This window comes from Equus quagga, chromosome 17 (assembly GCF_021613505.1).
Source record: "Equus quagga isolate Etosha38 chromosome 17, UCLA_HA_Equagga_1.0, whole genome shotgun sequence".
Classification (NCBI taxonomy): domain Eukaryota; kingdom Metazoa; phylum Chordata; class Mammalia; order Perissodactyla; family Equidae; genus Equus; species Equus quagga.
In genome coordinates, this window is record NC_060283.1 from 26,822,487 (window position 1) to 26,842,098 (window position 19,612).

Consider the following 19,612-nt stretch of genomic DNA (forward strand, 5'->3'; position numbering starts at 1 on the left):
CTGACTCACACTGCCAGGCCCCCTCCTCTCTGTCTGCCACCAGGCCAGATTTCCCAAGAAGATGCAATGGAAGCCAGGAGATCAGAACCAGATGCGTGGGTCCCAGACACTCCAGACCAGCCACAGCATCTACAGCACTGAAAGAAGAGACAGAAGGAGAAAAGGAGAGGATGCAGAGGACAGGAAAGAGCTGCTCACCTCCGAAGTGAATCTTCCTCGGAGCTTTCTTCAGGCATATCCTGGTGTAAGGCCTCCTGTGATACAGTTCCAGATCTGCTGGACTGGGTGTAAATTCTTTCCCAGTGGCCTGTCTCCTGGTTGAAGGCCACCCCCACAGTCCTCTCCTCCTGTGGACTAGCAGAGCTGCTCAACTCCAGCCTGCTGGAGCTGGGCGTTTGGCCCTCAGTCCGCTCGAGAGGTGGCAACTGGCTGCCACTTGACGGCATGCCCTCAAAGGTACTGGGGACCTGCCAGGAGGAGCTGGCCTCGCCAGAGGAGTAGTTAGGTGTGGTTCTTTCCCAGCGCAGTGTATCATTGTTGAAGGTCAGGAGATTGTGGCAAGCACGGCAGCGATTCAGGTGGCCACGGGACAGGTTGGAGTTGTTCTCACTGCTGTGTGGGGTGGGCTGGTGGGAGGGGCCTGGCCTCTCAGATTCAATGTTATTGTTGAGCATTTCCTGGGCTTGTTGGTTCTGCGGGGCTTCCCCACTCAGGCTCTGGTCCAGCTCCTGAAGCCGGTCATACTCCAAAAAGAAGCGTCTCAGGTCACACTGAAGCTCATGGCGAATGCTGCCTGAGTTGTTTTGGCTGGAGCCATTCCCTCCATCTGACTCAGCTGCCAACCCTGACGCTGGAAAACCCCTCCCTTCTGTGGCTGAAGTGTACACAGATGCTTGAGAGCCACCTTCCTGCTGTCTCAGCACAGACAGCAAACTCACCGAAGAGGCACTGGTCCTGGGCGGGGGCATGGATTCCGCCTCACAGCGGGAGTTCAGACTGAGCACTGTCCGGGTCCACTCAGATCCTGTCAGCCCGGGAGCTATTTCTCGATGATACCTAGAAGGGTGGCTAGACAAAGGGCCTCCCAAAGAACGACGGGTGGGACCCAGACTGAGGTTGCGGAGCGTGTTGCCGGCAGTGCTGCTCTGGACTGTACTGAAGGCAGACGGCCGGTTCAGGAGGCCCTGGTCCTGCTGCGTTGACGAGGCCTGCTCCGGGGGATGGAAGGGCTCGGTCTGTACAAAAGAAAAGGAAGGAGTAGTAGCCCTGGCAGAAGCAGGGGGGACACTGTCCTGGTGTGGCAAGAGGGAAGGAACTCGAGTGCCAGAGCAGCGGCTGCAAAGGCACAGGATCCCAAGGTGTTGGCAGCACTCAGCTGTGGGGTAACTGACCCGCTGTCGGAGCCTGATGTAAGCGGAAGTCCTGGGGCGCTCCGTGGAGGGCTGAGGGGGAGGCGGTGGGGGTGAGGGGGTAGCAGAATCTTGCACTGTGCTTTGCTCTCCCACCTGGATGCCAGAGGAGCGGGAGGACAGCATGTGCAGGAAATTGTGGAGGAGAGGTGTCCGGCGAACTGGCTGTGATTGCAGAAGGGCACGCTGACGGTAGTGGGATAATTCTGTTCCATCTATGGGGATCTCTGGTTCATCATCACCCTGCAACGTGGACCAAGGTGGGGCAGGGGCAGAGCAAGGCAGTTAGGCAGAACCTCCAGGTAAATCAGGAAAAAGTAACTATTGATAATCATCCAAGGAAACCACCTTCATAGACAGCAACGACTCTACCCAAGAAGCACTGAGAACCCACTGACTTCAGGTTCAGAATGACCATAAGATATTCACTTCCAATTAGCAACATTTCCGAACGAGTACAGCTGGCAAACCATCTCTCTTAGAAAAGGCATCTCCATGACATGGAATCACTGAGGGGAAGCAAAATGCCATCCAGCCAGAGGCAAATGAATGACAAGCTACCCAACACTGCCTGCTTCCTTCTAATGAGGCGATCATTTGGGGGTTTCAGAATTGACACCCCTGTCAAGATTATGGCTGTAACTCTGAATAGATAGTCTGAAGCTGGTTTTGAATCTTGAGTAGAAAGAAACACTTGGGCATTGAAAATGAAAGTCCAATACAATCAGAATTAGAGCACTAGTTTAGAAAATAACCCACAGTTTAGATGGAGTTGGAACAGCTGACTTACCTGCTGATTAGAGGGGTTAACAATTGCTGTGAGTAAGTAGTGTCCAAGAGGATCAAATCTTACTAGACTGAAAACACAGAGGAAAACACAGACAGAAACACACATGGAGAGATTATGTTAACAGAGAAGAGCAAACGTGTTCAAATATATAGCGATCCCTGATAACTGTGGGGTTACCAAGTTATCCATTTCACGCTAGGGACTTTCGAAACTTTCAAACAGACTAAAATAATAAGGCTCAATACTTCCTGTTACCTCCTCACACTTGCCAGAAGAAGAGAATATTTATCACAAAAATAACTTCAAGAACCATCTAGGCTTCCATCCCAGGAAGCAGCTACATTAAGCACACATTTGCTCATATCTAAGACTCGTCATGACAGTAAAGCATAGAACACATCCTCCCTCTGCCACAGGTTCGGTTCTTCCCTCACACTGCAGTCACACTGGCAAGAAGCATGAGTTGTGCTGACAACAGTCTCAGCATCAAGTGACATAGCTGAGACTAGAAAATTAGCTTATATCCAATTGCAATACCAATAGGATCAAAGAAAAACAACGTATCAACTTTAATTCAAGCAATGTGTGTTTCATCTTGAGGACCAAATATCAATTAGCCCATTTCATACATACATTTCCATCTTTCAGTTTAATAAACAGGGATGAGCAATTATCCACCAAGCTACCCACCTTTGGGTTTCCCCAAAAAAGAGCTCTATCCCAAACCCAGATAGCTTTGAACCTAAAAAAGATTCTAATGACCTTGGTCTCCAGAGACCAGAAGGGGAGGCCAATAAGGAACAGCTAAAATAAACAAAATGAACTGCTTCTCAGCTGATTGGCCAGCTGCTTAAAATATAAGGGGAGCAGCAGGAATAGCAACCTGCCCTCAGCAGGGATAACTATCTGACTCCTGAAGTGACAGCAAGTGTAAAGGTTGTCTACCATGTTAGTTCTACGCCAGACATCGCTGGTGGGCAGAGCACTCACCGGACCCGTTCCATCTCGCTAGCTGTCTTCACCACAGCAAAGGGCTCCCGTCGACTCCAATCCCAGAAGTGGATCTCATTGGCAGTGGCAATCAGCAAGAGCTGAGCCGTAGGGTGGAAAGCCAGAGAGGCGATGGCATTGTTGCTATCTGTGAACCAGCTTTCACTGCCACCCTATGAATGAACAAATCCCAAATATTCTCAGGTTATAAGCCGTCAGCAGGCTAGGATGTCAATTTCACGAACCATCCATTTAAGGTAAAATGATTACTAGAAAGGGCTACTTTAAATATGTCTTCTGTAAAACAACGTAGAAAATCAGTGATCTGGCAGTATCACCAATTTATTAGAAAAATATTACTGTCAGCTCAGTTCTCCAAGTCATCTGCAATCCACAAGCAATGAGCATCCACACAGTTCTGTTTCTGAAGCTTGTGAAAACTCAAGCTTGGTGCATGACATGATGCACAACAACCCACTACCTGATCACCATGACAAGGAGCAATATTACTGTGATGATCAGGATCACAGTACAGTACAATCCTTGCTCTCAGACAACAGAAATCCATCCTGAACACGTCTTAGAGCCTCCTGTTGTATGTCAGAATGGGGAGATGGAAGAACACAGAGATGTTCATCTTAGAATAGAGGACTATGGGCTAGACTTCCTATCAATTAAGCGGGCAATGACTGCCACTCAGTCCGATGCAGTCCTAAGAACCTGGCTCGTCTCTCCTCCAGAGTTAAGAACCCAATGGGAAACAAGTCTCTGCATTAAGAATACCTAAGAAAAGGAAATACTTACATGTAAATCCCAAATCCTAACCTCCCCATCCAGGCAACCAGAAGCAATAAGGCCTGAGATGGTGGGATGAAAAGTGACACACCATGGAGTGCGGCGGTGTCCAATCAGAGAATGAACACACTTGCCAGTCTTCACCTCCGTAATATAGATATTATGATTCACGTGGGTGGAGGCCAAGAGAGTCCTAGGGAATCAAAGAGTAGGAAGTGAATGTGAAGCATGTGGGAGGGTAACAGACTTTATCAACTTTGGACAACAGAGAAAATTGATACTATTTCCCGTCCCAGCATGAAAAAAACCACACCTTAGAGTTACAAAGAACAGAAATATTCTGATCTTTAGAAGCTTTTGGCTTCTCCACACTGTCCCCAGATGACAAATAAATACTCCTTCAGAGAGTATTTTTTCCAGCTGGGAAAACTATCACGCCATTGGTGGCCTATATCACACAGGCAAAGGACTGTTATTGAGAAACTTTCCAAGTTTTGATCCTTGATGTTCATAGTTTCCTTTGCTTATTCCCATTATTTTTATGGTTAGCACTGCTCATCTACTTTCTATCCCTTTCTGATACACTGGCAAAGCTCTGTTCACACAATACTTCAAAGAGCAGTATCTGAAGGGATTTGACTTAGAAGATCAAGCTAGGCCGCATATACAGAAAGCAATGCTGTCACACGTCTTAGGTTAAGTTATAGAGAAGTACGAGGTACCTGTCTGGGCTGAAGGCCAATAAGAAGGTAGAGCGCGGACTATCCGGCAGTTCAACCCTCTGGGAAAAAGAAAAGTTAAAATACATTATTTATAAGCTATGGCTCACTCTATGTCAAAAGCACATGAACCATTCTACATTAGCATTCACAGTGTAAGCTTAAAAACTGGGGACTGTGATCAAGCTACAAACAGAGAGAGGTAAATCTAAATTACCTTTAGGAAAAATGTCTAGCTCTAAAGGAAAAAGATATTTTTAGCCCATAAATTCTTCCAAACTTGTAAAAAACTCCCTAAGTTAGATATATCAATTCTCCTACACAAAATAAATTACACCCCAACTCTATGTCCTTAACTCATTCTAATGCCCCATTCTACTATCACCCATACAAATCATATGTCAAAAATATCCATTTTTCTTACCTTGCCCTCCCATTTCATCCATCGGGTTTTATCTTCCACCAGCTCCTGCAGAAGCCGCTGAGCTCCGAAGGCTCGAGTGCCCCGTTCTCGCCCCCAGAGTATCCGCACAGCATTCTTCTCTGGAACGACCTTCATGGCGCTCAGTAGCCACTGTCACACCAGGCACAGGAAGAGAAGGAGCAAGCAACAGCTCCACACGCTGAAGCAGCTAAAAGGAGGCCATTCAGGTCCTTGTAAGTTGTCTTCATGGAAACCTAAGGTATGGATATTAATGTCAAAGGACCACCAGAGAAGCTGCCCACGGCAGATGCAAGTCTAGCTCAAAGAGGAAAGTATTCTTTTCACATTTAAAGACACTTTCTCAGAAAAGACCCTTCTCCCAGGACTCTTCTTCCAAAAATATTTCATCCTTAAATTCCTCTCATATCCTCCATAGCTCAGCCTCATATCTAAAGAACAGACAATTCTCGAAAGCAGTTATTCTGTTATTATTTTTATCAGGCAGGAAGAACTTCTGCTACTAATAAAAAGGTCTAAAAACCTGTCAAAATAAAACACAACACCACACCTGCCCTCCCACTCCGTGCCCCGCCGCTTGCCTAGTTGCTGGCACCCCTCCTAGTCACCTGGGCAGCCTCGAAACTACACGACAGGTAACTGAGTTTAAAAGGCTATTACCTGAGGTATGGTTCTGAAGTAGCAGCTTCAACTCTATCCACTGCCCAAAAGCAAGGACGTAAGGACTACTGTGGGGTACCTTTCTCGCTCTCTTATTCTCTTCTCCACTAACATCCCAAAGTAGAGGATGGAGGAGGAAAGAGAAGAAGAAAACTTCAGTTCCTTTTTCTCACCCACCACAAGCCTGAAGGGGCATAAAGCTATCAAAAAAGAAAGAAAAATTCTACTAAAATGTCAACTAGCAGCAAAATACACATGCATGCTACAACTGAAGAATGTGGCTCCTCTATACAATGGAGTATGCAGCCCAATAAAATGGCGTTTCAAAAGAATACGTATGTAAATATTATTCCTTGCAGCACTGTTTCCTCAACTCTATTCGGAAAAGTTTCAAATATACAAAAAAGCTGAAAAGACAGAATAAACACACACTATTCACCACTTAGACTCAAGCATTGTTAATAATTTGTCAAATTTGCTTTATCTAGCTCCATGGATAGGGATATAGCTATACACGGGTTGTTTTTAATCCTTCTTCTGGACCATTCCAGCAGGCATCAAGACACTGAAACCCTCTATACCTCACTGTGCATCTCCTAGAAATAAGGACATTTGGCTTCATGTCCATAATTCCATTATCATACCGATTATCTCTAATATTCAGTCCTCATCCAAATGTCCCCAACTGTCCAGAAAAGGTCTTTAGGGGGCCAGACCGGTGGCCGAATGGTTAAGTTTGCGCGCTCCACTTCGGCAACCCAGGGTTTGGATCCTGGGCGTGGACATGGCACTGCTCATTAGGCCATGCTGAGGTGGCGTCCCACGTGCCACAACTAGAGTATGCAACTGTGTACTGGGGGGATGTGGGGAGAAAAAAGCAGGGAAAAAAAAAGAAGATTGGCAACAGTTGGTAGCTCAGGTGCCAATCTTTAAAAAAAAAAAATTCTTTAATAGTTGGCCTTTAAAAAAAAAAATCCAGAATCTAATCAAGACTAAGCGACGAATGAGGATGTTATGTCTCTTTAGTCTCTTTTATTCTAGAATGGCCTCCAAGTCTTCTTTTGATTGGTTTTATGTTTGTTTGTTTATTTATTTACAACACAAGCTTCTTAAAAAGACCAGGACAGCTGACTTACAGAATGTCTTACATCCTAGTTTTGCCTGATTGTTCCTTCACAGTGCCATTTAGTTTGCCTCTCCATCCCTTATATTTCCTGTAAAAAAGGCTAGGTCTAAGAGACTGATGAGATTTAGGCTAAGCGTTGTCGGCTAGGATGCTTCACAGGTTATGCTATCTATGTATTTCATGATGCAGCATATCAGGCAGCATATGTGCTCAGACTGTCCCGCTTAGTGGCACTTGGTAAATTATGTGACCACTTGGCAAAATATGATCACTTGGTTGAGTCTGTAACAGCCAGAGCTCTTTTTAGAAAGGTCTACTCCACCTTTACAATTAGCAATCTGTGGCTAACATTTGGCACCATGTGAATATCCTGTTCGTCCTCAACCTTTTGCTTAACCGTTTAGCAGTCATCGATGATTCCTTCTTAAATTATTTCATTTGGGGGCTGAAAAATATGATGTTCTAATTCCATCATTATTTCTACATTTTTTTTTAAGGAAGATCAGCCCTGAGCTAACATCTGCTGCCAATCCTCCTCTTTTTGCTGAGGAAGACTGGCCCTGAGCTAACATCTTCCTCTACTTTATATGTGGGACGCCTATCACAGCATGGCTTGCTGAGTGGTGCCATGTCTGCACCCGGGATCCGAACCAGCAAACCCTGGGCCGTCAAAGCAGAACATGCAACTTAACCGCTGCGCCACCAGCCAGCCCCTATTTCTATATTTTTTACCTGGGATTCTTCTGGGAAAAAAACTTCCCCGTACTAACTGAAGCAGGGTAAATGCTTAATTTTTTCCCCTTTAATTATGACTTCTGTCTTGTTGTTTGTAATAGAAAAACCTGGGGACAACAAAAATGTCTCTCTGAAGGGGACTAGAGGACTAATTTACAGAAAGGAAGATTCTCTGGGTACTGATAACAAGAGATCTCCAAGATACCTTGTTAAGAGCGGGGAAAAGCAAAGCACAGAACAATATATATAGTAATGCTACCTCTTGAATAAGAGGAGAAATTAATAGTCACTTATTAGGGACTGAAGGGACAAGGTGAATGGAGACAAAGACGAAAGCGAGCCTTCTCAATGTTTTTGTTTTATGTCATTTTTACCTATTCAACATTTATTTTTAAAAATTTAATGACGTGAAAATACATGTTAAGTGAAAAAAGCAGAATACAAAATTACACACACAGCATGATCTCAATTTTGTTTAAAAAAATCTTGGAGAATAATGGCACAAAAGAAATATAAAAAATAATAACCATGGTTGTTTTGGGGTGGTGGGATTATACGTAATTTAATAATTAGAAAAGGCAGTGTTCTTTTCACTTTTTAAATTTAAATGCTTATTTCAAAACGTCAAACAACAATTGTCTCTTTACATTTCACGAAGGTTGCAATCTAAAAAGTACACAACTAGTGTATCCAAATATAGACAGAAGGAAAAATATTTATAGCATGTGCTGAAAGGAGTTTTCTTCCTGGAATATTAATATGCAAAAAGTTAGAAAGATTCTACAGAAAGACAGCTCCAAGTTCCTTGTCACATACAGCAGAAAGTTCCCTAAGGAGGGACAAAGGAACGAACTCTAGCCTCTACCCCCATGGTATAGCTCTCATGCCTCATTAGTACATGATATAAATATGTACACACTGAAAATGTCAACATGCTGCAGGCCAACCTCCTGAATAAACTACGGATGAACTAACTGGAAGGAAATAATCTCCTTGGCGACCCTGACAACTCATGGTTTAGCACCAAAAGTCTGGAAGTGAAACTGCCACACAGCTGAATAATTACTAACCAGCAAGGTGTCAGAAATAGAGTTCCCATTAGTTCACCTTAACCCTTTACTGAGTCTGTAATTTTTTTTGAGCCTATAATTCTTTTACCTAATATAGAAAAGCTCAGAAGAAATGAGTTTTGAGGCTCCCTTACCCTAACAGTGCAACATAAAAGTACTTTCAAAGAAATATATTTGAACCATTTATAACCTAAAATGTGGTAAAAACAGCAGCAGTCCAATCCCTCAAAAAAAATCTGACCTTCTGATCTTGTATAACTCAAGAGGAAGAAGAAAATATAGGTCAGAAACATCGCACAATTTAGAAAACTGGGATGCAACTTCAAGTTCCTACAGAGATCAAAAGGAAAAGGGAAGAGCTGCTACAAAGACCACTGATCAAGAAAACTAAAAAACTAAAGCTCAGGACTACCAGAGAGCTTGTCTATCAACTCCCAGGGACCCAAACACACTAAAAGTTCAAACCAGAGAAAGTCTGACTGATGGCAACAAGTCAAAGGGACTCAAACAATTGCACAGTCTCTCTTTTGTCTGAAGAAAAATATTTGCTCTGTTCCTTTAAAAGGATAAGAACTTCTCTCCTGAAAGACTCCTTACAGCCACCTGAGAAGAGATTTTTACTTTGCTCTCTATAAAGAACAAAAGGCGCTAAAGCAACTGAAGTCAGACAGGCCTGTCGCGAGGAGGAAGTGCCAGTCAAGTGTGTTTTTCATTCCTCTTTCTAAATAGGAGGAAGAAACAAGTTTCCCAATCTGTCCCTTAAACCAGACTGGGACAAAGGGTGCCAGGAAGAGGCTTTGTGATGCCTTTACACAGTCCCCAGAATCAATTCTGAATCACCAAAAGCTTTATGCAAGTAGAACCAAAAGGAGGCAACTGGGATGCGTACATAACACAAATGCCAAGATTCTACCCCATTCCCACCCCCAACTTCCACATAACATGACTGAGCACTCTAAAAAGATGGGAAGATAAACCACCTTTCAAGATTTTCTGCGCTTAATTCTAAGACATAATTATACTTAACGACTACTAATAGAAATCGCCTAGAGAGTATGCCACAACCAGGTGGGAACTCAAAGTTAGAGTTCCGGGGTCCCTTGCAATTTGATCATCTGATGTCAGCATTTACTCCACATTCCAGCTATTTGACTTGGGGCAAGTTACTTAACCTCTCCGAGACTCAGCTCCCTCCTTGTAAAACAGGAATCGCAATATCTGCTTCATCGGGTTGCTGCGAGGCTCCAGTAAGAAAAGAGTGGTGGAGAGTTACTGTTGTCATTAGCACTCAGTCCTCTCTGGGGCTCACTCTGGTTTCCCTCACCAAACAATACGGCCAGTAAAACCCCAGAGACCCAAGATGGCACAACTCCTAAGAGGAGCAGATTTCTAAGAAACACTTCAAAGCTGTTACCAGACAACAAAGTAAACAGCATTCAGGAAAATAAAGGAGATTTGTGTAGCAAAAATAATTAATGAGATTTGGCAAAAATAAATTAAATAAGTAAAGTGAATTAAAAAACAGAATGAACAACTTTAAGCTCTATCTGCAGCCTGGCTGATAATTCAGACCCTCAGCCTCCCTTCCAACAGCATTCAGAGCGGTGAATCGGAGAACTATCGGAAGACCTGGAAGGCACTGTTCAAACGGAATCCAACCACCTCGTTTACCTGAGGAGCTGCATCCCTCCACTGTGCCCATGCAGGCGAAGTCCAGGAGTCAGACCATTTCTGTCATACCAGCATACATTCCACAACACACAGGATTCAACCCCAGGTTAACTCTTTAAAAGAAAAAAAGATCCTTTACATACTAAATCTAGGATCACTTGCATATGTAAAGTTCTCACAACAACTGGAAAATTAACTGAAAAATGTCAGACCATTAATGGGAGGCCTAAAAGTGACCCAGTACCCTTTAGAAACTCCATGTGGGTGGAAACACACAGGGCTTTCTACAATTGGCGGCTTTGTTTTCATCAACAGGACTTTCTACAAGGCATTTCAGGACACTTCAAATGACACCATCTAGGATCCAAGTGCCAAACGTGAGCACCACAGCCAGCAACATTACCTGCCTCCACACAGCTCTTGCCTGACACCTAGACAAGACTGAACTTAGACGGGGGCAGGGAATTTGGGGCAAAGCATCACAAATCTAGAAGTGTAAACAGCTAACACAATCGGAAGGCAAACACACCTGCAAGCAGAACAACTTCAACCACTACCTGAACTGTGTACCTACCGCGTGCAGACAACTAAAGGACAGCCTAGGATGTGCTAACTGTGGTTAAATCTAGATAGAGAAATGTTAAGTAGTGTTTATTTTATTTTTTAGCCATAATTTCTAAGTAAGAGATAGTATAGTATAGTGGTATATGGGCCCTGAAATCAGACTGGCTGCTTTAATCCCAGCTTTGTCGTTTTCTTGGTATATGAAGGTTTCTTGGAATGGTTACTTAACCTCCTCATACTTCAGTTTCTTCATCTGTACAATGTGACTACTGATAGTACGTATATGATAAGGCTACCATGAGAATCAAAAGATTTACCATATGAAAAGTGCTCACTATTATATAATTCCAATGTTTATACTAGAATAATAATTTCATTCTGTAATAAAGAATTAAAATTAAAATGGCAATAAGAAAAATAAACTTTTGGGGGCCACAAAGTCCTGTAAACAATCAGGCAAATTAATTTAAGACAAATTCTAGGCAAAATGAGACTGTCCACTGCAGAGTTCTCCACACCCTTTCATATAAAAGGACTTACCACTGTCACCTTTTTTAAAAAAAAAGAAACCATGAGATAATGGTTAAAATAATAACAACTAACACTTTCACAGTGCTTTTCGTGCCCCAGGCACTGTTCTTAGCACTTTACATAAAGTAACTCATTTCTAGTCCTCACAGCACCCCCATCAGGTGCGTGAGGTCCCAGGAGAACAAACCACACTGTCGGTGGTGGATTCAGGATTCAAACCCAGGCAGTCTGGCTCCACAGTCTAGATACTTAATTACTGCAGAAAACTCCCTGACGCCTGAGATAAAACCTCCTATCCTATTTCATGTGTTAGGCCCTCCATCAATGTTCACTACCTTACAGGATCAACTGGAAATCTGCTGGCTTTCTATTTTGAATGTTCATTTCCTCAAAGGTGAAGAAATTAAAGAACGATGCAGAGGAAAAACAAAAAAAAAATTCTCAATCTTTCCTTTACAGTAATTCATTTACACAGTTTTTGAGAGAAAACGGGACTTCAAAACCTTTGACCACAAATAACTCTTGAGTTTGATAAAGTGCCAAATGAGACTCTATCATGAAATTCGGCTACTATGAATTTACCCTACAAAACTACGAACTCCATCAAAATAAGAAAAATTACCTATCAGGAAATAGAGATGTCACAGTAAATTTACTTTGTCAACCAGGATAGAACATAAATCTTAAAAAATATAATCAATCAACTCATGACTGGATAAAGAAGATATGGTATATATACACAATGGACTACTCAGCCATAAAAAAGGATAAAATTGTCCCACTCACAACATGGATGGACCTTGAGGTATTATAGTAAGCAAAATAAGTCAGATAGAGAAAGACGAAATATGTATGATTCCACTCACATCCAGGAGATAAACAAACACATGGACAAAGAGAAGAGATTAGTGGTTACCGGGGAAAGGGGGCTGGCAGGTGGGCACAAAGGGTGAAGTGGCGCACCTATGACTGACAAATAATAATGTACGACTGAAATTTCACAAGGTCGTAAACTATCATAACCTCAATAAAGAAATATATATATATAATCAATAGAGGATGTGATCGTGCATACTCTGTCAAACCTGTGCATACCCTTTTGTCAAACATGAAATATGACATAAACACACTTGAGTCTTCTTATGGTTTCAGGCCAACCCGTTCTCATCCACATGGCAGACACAAGTGCTAGTGACCTCCCTGCACTGCCAGAGTTGGTCCCAAATCAAGATTCTCTATAACTAACTTAGCTTACCTGCCTGGGCTAGATTCTCTGCAAAGACAGCTGCCACCAATTCCTTCCTATCCTACTCCCATGCTGCTGTACCCATCAAGAGATGAGAATGGGGGCGGGGCCGGCCCGGTGGTGCAGCGGTTAAACGCGCACATTCCACTTCGGTGGCCCAGGGTTTGCCGGTTCGGATCCCAGGTGCAGACATGGCACTGCTTGGCACGCCATGCCGTGGCAGGCATCCCACATACAAAATAGAGGAAGAAAGGCACAGATGTTAGCTCAGAGCCAGTCTTCCTCAGCAAAAAGAGAAGAACTGGCAGCAGTTAGCTCAGGGCTAATCTTCCTCAAAAAAAAAAAAAGAAAAAACCTCAAAAAAAAAAAAAGAGATGAGAATGTATTTCTCTCCCCTTGTATGACTTGTTCTGACCATTGAATGTGGCAGAAGTGATGATGTGCCAGTTCCAGGCCTGGCAGTTTCCACTTTCACTCTTGGAAGCCAACCGCCAAGCTGCAAGGAAATTCAGGATGTCCTGTTGGAGAGAGTGACCCGGTAGAGAAGCCCTGGATGATAAGACACCACTTGGAGAGAGAGAGGCCAGGGAAGACTATCAGTGAACCAGACCAATGAGTTGAAATCCTACTGAACCCTCTAACCCAGCCCAGCCACCAGCTGAAAGCAGACAAATGAGTGACCCCAAGTGATGCAACACAGAGCAGAAGAACCATTCAGATGAGCCCTGCCCAAATTCCTAACCCAGGAATTCAGGATAGGATATGTTCTGAGAGATATGTCGTTAGGCGATTTTGTCACTGTGTGAACATCAGTGTGTACTTACACAAACCTAGATGGTAGAGCCTACTACACAGTTAGACCATATGGTACTTCTCTTAGGGGACCACTGTCCTATGTGTGGTCCTTTGTTGACCGAAATGTTGTTATGCAGCTCATGATGGTACATATTTGATCTTCTTCACCATTCCAGGCAAAAAGCTCCTAAACCCCTTGGAATTTCCTGAGGGGCAGCAGTGTCTTTTGTCATTCATAAGAAGCCCCCTTCTAGCTTATGCTAACGAGGTGACTTGTGGTGGGGTCCCTGATAGCCCCAGGATGGGGCTGGTCACCAGAAAGACCAAGTGATTAGAGTATTGGCACTTTCAGCCTCCAGCCTCTGGGAAGGGGAAGGGAGTTAGGGAGGCCTGCAGATTTAGCTCTAGAAAAACTCTTGAACAACAAGATTTGATGAACTTTCAAGTTGGTGAACACATCCACCTACCGGGAGGGTGACGCACCCCAGTTCCATGGGGACAGAAGTTCCTGCGCTTGGGACCCTTTTGGATCTTGCCCTATGTACCTCTTCATCTGGCTGTTCATCTGCATCCTTTACAAAAAACTGGTAAATGAGGGGCCAGCCCGGTGGTGCAGCGGTTAAGTTCATATGTTCTGCTTCTCGGCGGCCCAGGGTTCGCCAGTTAGGATCCCGGGTGCAGACGTGGCACCGCTTGGCAAGCCATGCTGTGGTAGGCGTCCCACATATAAAGTAGAGGAAGATGGGCACAGATGTTAACTCAGGGCTAATCTTCCTCAAAAAAAAAAACTGGAAAACGTAAGTAAATGTTTTAGTTCTGTGAGCCGCTCTCAAGTAATTCGAGCAAATTACTTGAATCCAAGGAGAGGGTCACAGGAACTTCCATCTACAGCCAGTCAATCAGAAGCACAGGTGACAACCTGGACTTGCAATTGGCATCGAAAGTTGGGGAGGGGGTGCAGTTTTGTGGAGCCGAGCCCTTAAACCGGTGGGATCTGACACTATCTCCAGGTAGAGAGTGTGAGAACTGAGTTAAATTGTAGGACACTCAGTCAGTGTGCTGAGAACTGGAGAAATGCTTGGTGGTGCTGGAAAAAACACATACTAGAGGTGGTTTGTGTACAGCAACAGATAACTAAACCACTATCCACCTAATAGCCAGTGTAGTTCCCTGTTGGGACTCTTTCTTCCTTACTAGACTACAAGCTCTGAGGACAAAACCATGTCGGTCATAGGCCCAGTACCTAGCACAGTGCCTAGCACAGAACAGAACGAATATGTGTTTGTATTTATATCCAGTTATGAGGAAAACCCAAAACAAACCCCAAACTCTCATAACAGCAACATCTAGATGAAAAAAAAAATGTGGTCAGTTATGGGGTGGTGCTGATAAGTTCCAGTTCCACAAGTCAAATATCACTGAAAAGAGAAAACTCTGTACCATTCTCAACCAGTCATTTCATTATGCACATGTCATTAATCACGACAAGGCCAGGCAACAGAGCATGTCCAGGGCAAAGGCATCCCCACCACTACCACAGGGGGAAAAAACCTAAAAACTTACATACCTTAGCAATGGAAGCAACACTTTTTTATCCTCATGTTTGAAACCCAGCATATTTCGAACAAAGTAAAGAGGCAGGGATGGGAATATGGGATATTATATCTTTCAAGCTTGAGAGTACAGATATAAAAGAGATGTGATTTAATGAGTAAAGATAAGATTAAGAGGTAAGAAGCTTCAATGACTGACTTTTACCACTGAGTTGTTATATAATCTTGGACAAATCACACTCCTGCTGAACTTCAGCTTTTCCTCCACCTATAAACTGAAAGTAATAACACCCTCTTTCCACCTTAAGGGGATAATGTCCTTGGAGCATCTTAAAAGAAATGGGTTACAAAAAACTCAAGGCAGGATTACTACTTTTCGAAGTAAAAGCCAAGTTAGGAACCAACAATAACCAGAGTACACAACTAATGGAGTTCACACAAGGAGGTCTGGCACATACCAATCTGAGGGCAAAGGAGATGACAGTGGCTGTGAAGCAGAATCAGAGAGTACCTCTAATTAATCACCTGACAAACTGAAGGAAATAATTTTATAGAATCAAAACCAATAGAATTAAAATTATACACAGTCTTGAGCCAGCCCTAAAGGTTAAATGTCAACACACTCTGCTTCGGTGGCCTGGGTTCAGTTCCCAGGCGGAACCACACCACTCGTCTGTCAGCAGCCATGTTGTGGCAGCAGCTCACACAGAAGAACCAGAAAGATTTACAACTAGAATACGCAACTACGTACTGGGGCTTTGGGGAGGGGAGAAAAAAAATTATACACACTTGCTTTACAAGAAGCCAGAAACCCAGAAAGAAAATGCTAATGGACAGCACCTGCACCTCTATCTCAGCTACAGTGTTGATGTTCAGACTACAAATACTCTAAAACACACTGGTCTCCATCTAGAAAGTCAGGCTAAGCAGCAACAACGAATCAAGCACCTGGTACAAAGGATGTCAGCACAAATTTACCAAGAGACAAGCAAGCAATGTAATCTCTTTTTTGTTCTCATATCCATCTCCCCCAGGTTCTTCATATACAAACTCAGAATAAGGCAGACATCTACTGGGTATAGGCTAACAACTTTACAAAACACTTTGAAGACACAAAACTAAATAAATTCTAATTACGCGTAGTATAATAAAGGGGAGGGGAAAGCTCCAGCTTTTCTGCTGCAGATTTTGCTTACCAGGGCTTCCTAAAGTAACTCACAACAATGTAACCTAACGTCTGAGACACAGGCAAGTTTGTGCTCAAAAACAAGGTGCGATCAGCACCGGAAATAGAGAGCCAGAAGTCCCAAATTTGAGACTGACAATCTTCCTTACTCCCTCTTCCCCCAGAAGGATGAAGAAAAAGAAATGAAGTTTTATCTGCAAACTACTCTGGGGGAAACTGTGCGCTGAGAACAAAAGAATCTCCAAAAACGCAAAAGGAAGAACAAGGAGGAAACCACTGAACCAAGAAGAAAGTGAAGCTCAGTTTTTTAAGTCTCAAGCTATCATCAGAATCAAGAAGACCAGGAGGGCTACCCTTAAGTGCACAAAAATGGCAAGAGATTTTCTATTAGCAAGCAAAGAAAAAAAAGAGTCACTTTTGATGGAAGCAATTTCACAGAGGCACAAACAGCTTAACCCCAGAAATGGGAACTGACCCCAGATGCCTCAGGCAAACAGGCCTAACAACTCTGGCAACAACATACCTTTCATCCACCAACATTAGGAGGCAGAAATAGAGCAGATTTCAAATCACGAAGGATTCTATCTTTCTGTTTTCTGTTTTCTTTGGGAAATGGGCAGTCCCACTCTCCTTCCTGGAGCACCACAATGCCCCCAACAGTTCCTGGAAACCCCTCGAGCCACAGCGACAGCACTGTAAAAAGTTTTGATAACATGAACCCAGGAGTCCTCACAAGCCCCAGGACAGATGAGATCACTCGTCAGACAAATAAGAAAAATAAAACCTGGAAGACGTTAAGAAATTCCTCTAGGTTTGCAGGATGAGTCAGTAGCCAAAGCAGGATTTGAATTCAGGCTTTTCCTTCAGATCCTATCAGAGCCTGACGCCCGGGCCTTGGCTCAGCAGATACTGCGCTCAGTGTTCTCCAGTGTTAGAGTCAGCCCAGGTCAGGTTCTTGGCTCACTAGGACAGGGAAAGGAAAAATTTCCCTCAGGCTTCAGAAAAAGGAGAAGTCAAATTATTAAATGCAGAGCTCTTATGCTAAAAGGTCCAGATGCCCCTCCAGCTTGCCAATCACACTTCTCAGCCAATCAAAATAAGGCACTCGATTTAAGAACCAAGTCGTTTCAAGCTGCGTAGAAGCTGATTCCATTTCCCCAACTTTCCAAACAAAAAACACTTAAGGGGAGGGGGAGGATGCAAAAGTAATGACAGACAGCCAACAAACGTTTATTTAACATCTACTACAATCTCAGCACTATTCTAGGCACTGGGGATACCACCGTGCATAAGAACATTCCTGCCCTCAAGAAGCTTATGTGGGGGCTGGCCCAGTGGTGTAGCGGTTAAGTTCGTGCGCACTCCACTTTGGCAACCCGGGCTTCGCAGGTTTGGATTCCGGACATAGACCTACACACTGCTCATCAAGCCATGCTGTGGCAGTGTCCCACATACAAAATAGAGGAAGACTGGCACAGACATTAGCTGAGGGCCAAGCTTCCTCAAGCAAAAAGAAGATTGGCAACAGATGTTAGCTCAGGGCCAATCTTCCTCACCAAAAAAAGAAAGAAAGAAAAACTTACGTGATTACTTATCTAATTAAAAAGTGATAATACTTTCATTCAAGTACTAATAAATGCTAGGAAGAAAATATAGAAAGTAATGTTTAGGGGAGCAGATTAAAGGGAGGAAATCAATAGTTTAGAATCATTTCCTTCTTTTCTATGAATATGAGCCTGAAAAATATGAATAACACAGAAGAAACTTTAAAATATTTTCATATAAATACTACAATAAATATAATCCAACATTACTTCCTATTTTTAAATAATTCTACATAAGGCTAAATTTGAAACAGCATTCAAAGAAAGTATCCTTACCTCAAAAGTAACAGCAATCAAAGTTTTGTAAATACATGGCAGAAAAATCCCGATATTTATCCAATTATCTGCCAACTGATAAAGACAAGTCACATAATATAACACACATATTTAAAGCAATACTTTTTTTTTAAGATTTTATTTTTCCTTTTTCTCCCCAAAGCCCCCAGGTACATAGTTGTGTATTTTTAGTTGTGGGTCCTTCTAGTTGTGGCATGTGGGACACCGCCTCACCATGGCCTGATGAGCAGTGCCATGTCCACGCCCAGGATCCGAACTGTCGAAACCCTGGGCCACCGAAGCAGAGCGCGCGAACTTAACCACTCAGCCATGGGGCCGGCCCCTAAAGCAATACTTTTATCTAATATTCATTGAACATTTGCCACACACCTGACAGCACTAACTGCTTTTCCACACTTATCTCATTTATTTCTCGCAATGACTCTATGAAGATAGGTACTACCACTATCCTCATTTCACAAATCACAAAACTGGGGCTTAGAGAAGTTAAATGATTTGCCCACATGGAGGAGAGATTCAAAATCAAATCAGCTGCCAAACTGCGTGCTCTAACCACAGTACACATAGCTTCTAAAGAACAGGCAGTAAACCTCAGACACAGAAAAAAGCCCTTTTCGTGTCCTCACACCTAGGTCATAACTACAAAGAGCTGATTTAGGAGACAGAGAGAGAGTGAATAAATCCAAATTCGTCTGAGTCACAGCACGGTGACTCAGTCTGTGACCTTAGGCAAATTCATGACATCTATGTCTCAACCCACTATCCACAAAGGAGCTGACTTCACCAGAGCTAACCATCACTTGCCTCCTGGGGGGTCGTGAGTGTTAATTAATATCTGTAATATATACACAGATCACCAGATGAAAGAGACAAGGAAAACTATAGCATTATTGTTACTGCTTTGATACTAGAGCAAAGCACCAGAAATCAAGGTAAGTATGTGATGTGCAAGAATGTAGGGTTTGAGTACTTTGAAAAAGAACCATATAATTAGTTATTTTACTTTTAATTTTTTCCTTTTATTTCACCTTAAAAAAGCAATATAGACCATATGACCTAGCATTTATCCCAGAGAAATGATAAACATATGTTCACAGCAGCTTTACTGGTAATAGCGAAGAACTGGAAAAAACTCAGATGTTCTTCAAGGGTCAACTGATTAAACAAATTGTGGCACATCCAAACCATGGAATACTACTCAGGAATTAAAAAGAAAGGAACTATGGATACATACAATTTGGATGAATCTCCAGGGAATTATACTGAGTGAAAAACACCGGTCCAAAAGGTTACATACTGCATGATTCTATTTACATAACGTTCTTGAAATGACAAAGGGTGACAGATTAGTGGTTGCCAGGGATTACAGATAGGGCTGGGGGAGAGCGAAATGGGTCATCTTCTCCCATGGGTATTTTCCCTTGATTCT

General features: G+C 43.1%; 1 protein-coding gene across 17 annotated transcripts in view; it reads right to left on the reverse strand.

Annotated features, from left to right (window-relative positions):
• Positions 1-19,612, reverse strand: part of AMBRA1 (autophagy and beclin 1 regulator 1) — a 158,741-nt gene that overhangs the window by 125,166 nt on the left and 13,963 nt on the right. For 10 of the 17 annotated variants that reach the window (XR_006885769.1, XR_006885770.1, XM_046643453.1 and 7 more), the window contains exons 2-7: positions 5,128-5,381; positions 4,707-4,765; positions 3,994-4,177; positions 3,190-3,362; positions 2,200-2,266; positions 199-1,652 (exon numbers count right to left, since the gene is read on the reverse strand). Coding sequence is in view for 15 of the 17 variants with exons in the window: in XM_046643453.1 (XP_046499409.1) it covers positions 199-1,652; positions 2,200-2,266; positions 3,190-3,362; positions 3,994-4,177; positions 4,707-4,765; positions 5,128-5,262 (2,072 nt within the window). In the remaining 2 variants the exon portion in view is untranslated. Of the gene's footprint in view, positions 1-198; positions 1,653-2,199; positions 2,267-3,189; positions 3,363-3,993; positions 4,178-4,706; positions 4,766-5,127; positions 5,382-16,805; positions 16,830-17,066; positions 17,246-19,612 lie in introns of those variants that run through there. The other 7 variants (XM_046643459.1, XM_046643458.1, XM_046643456.1 and 4 more) reach the window with 4 other exon arrangements.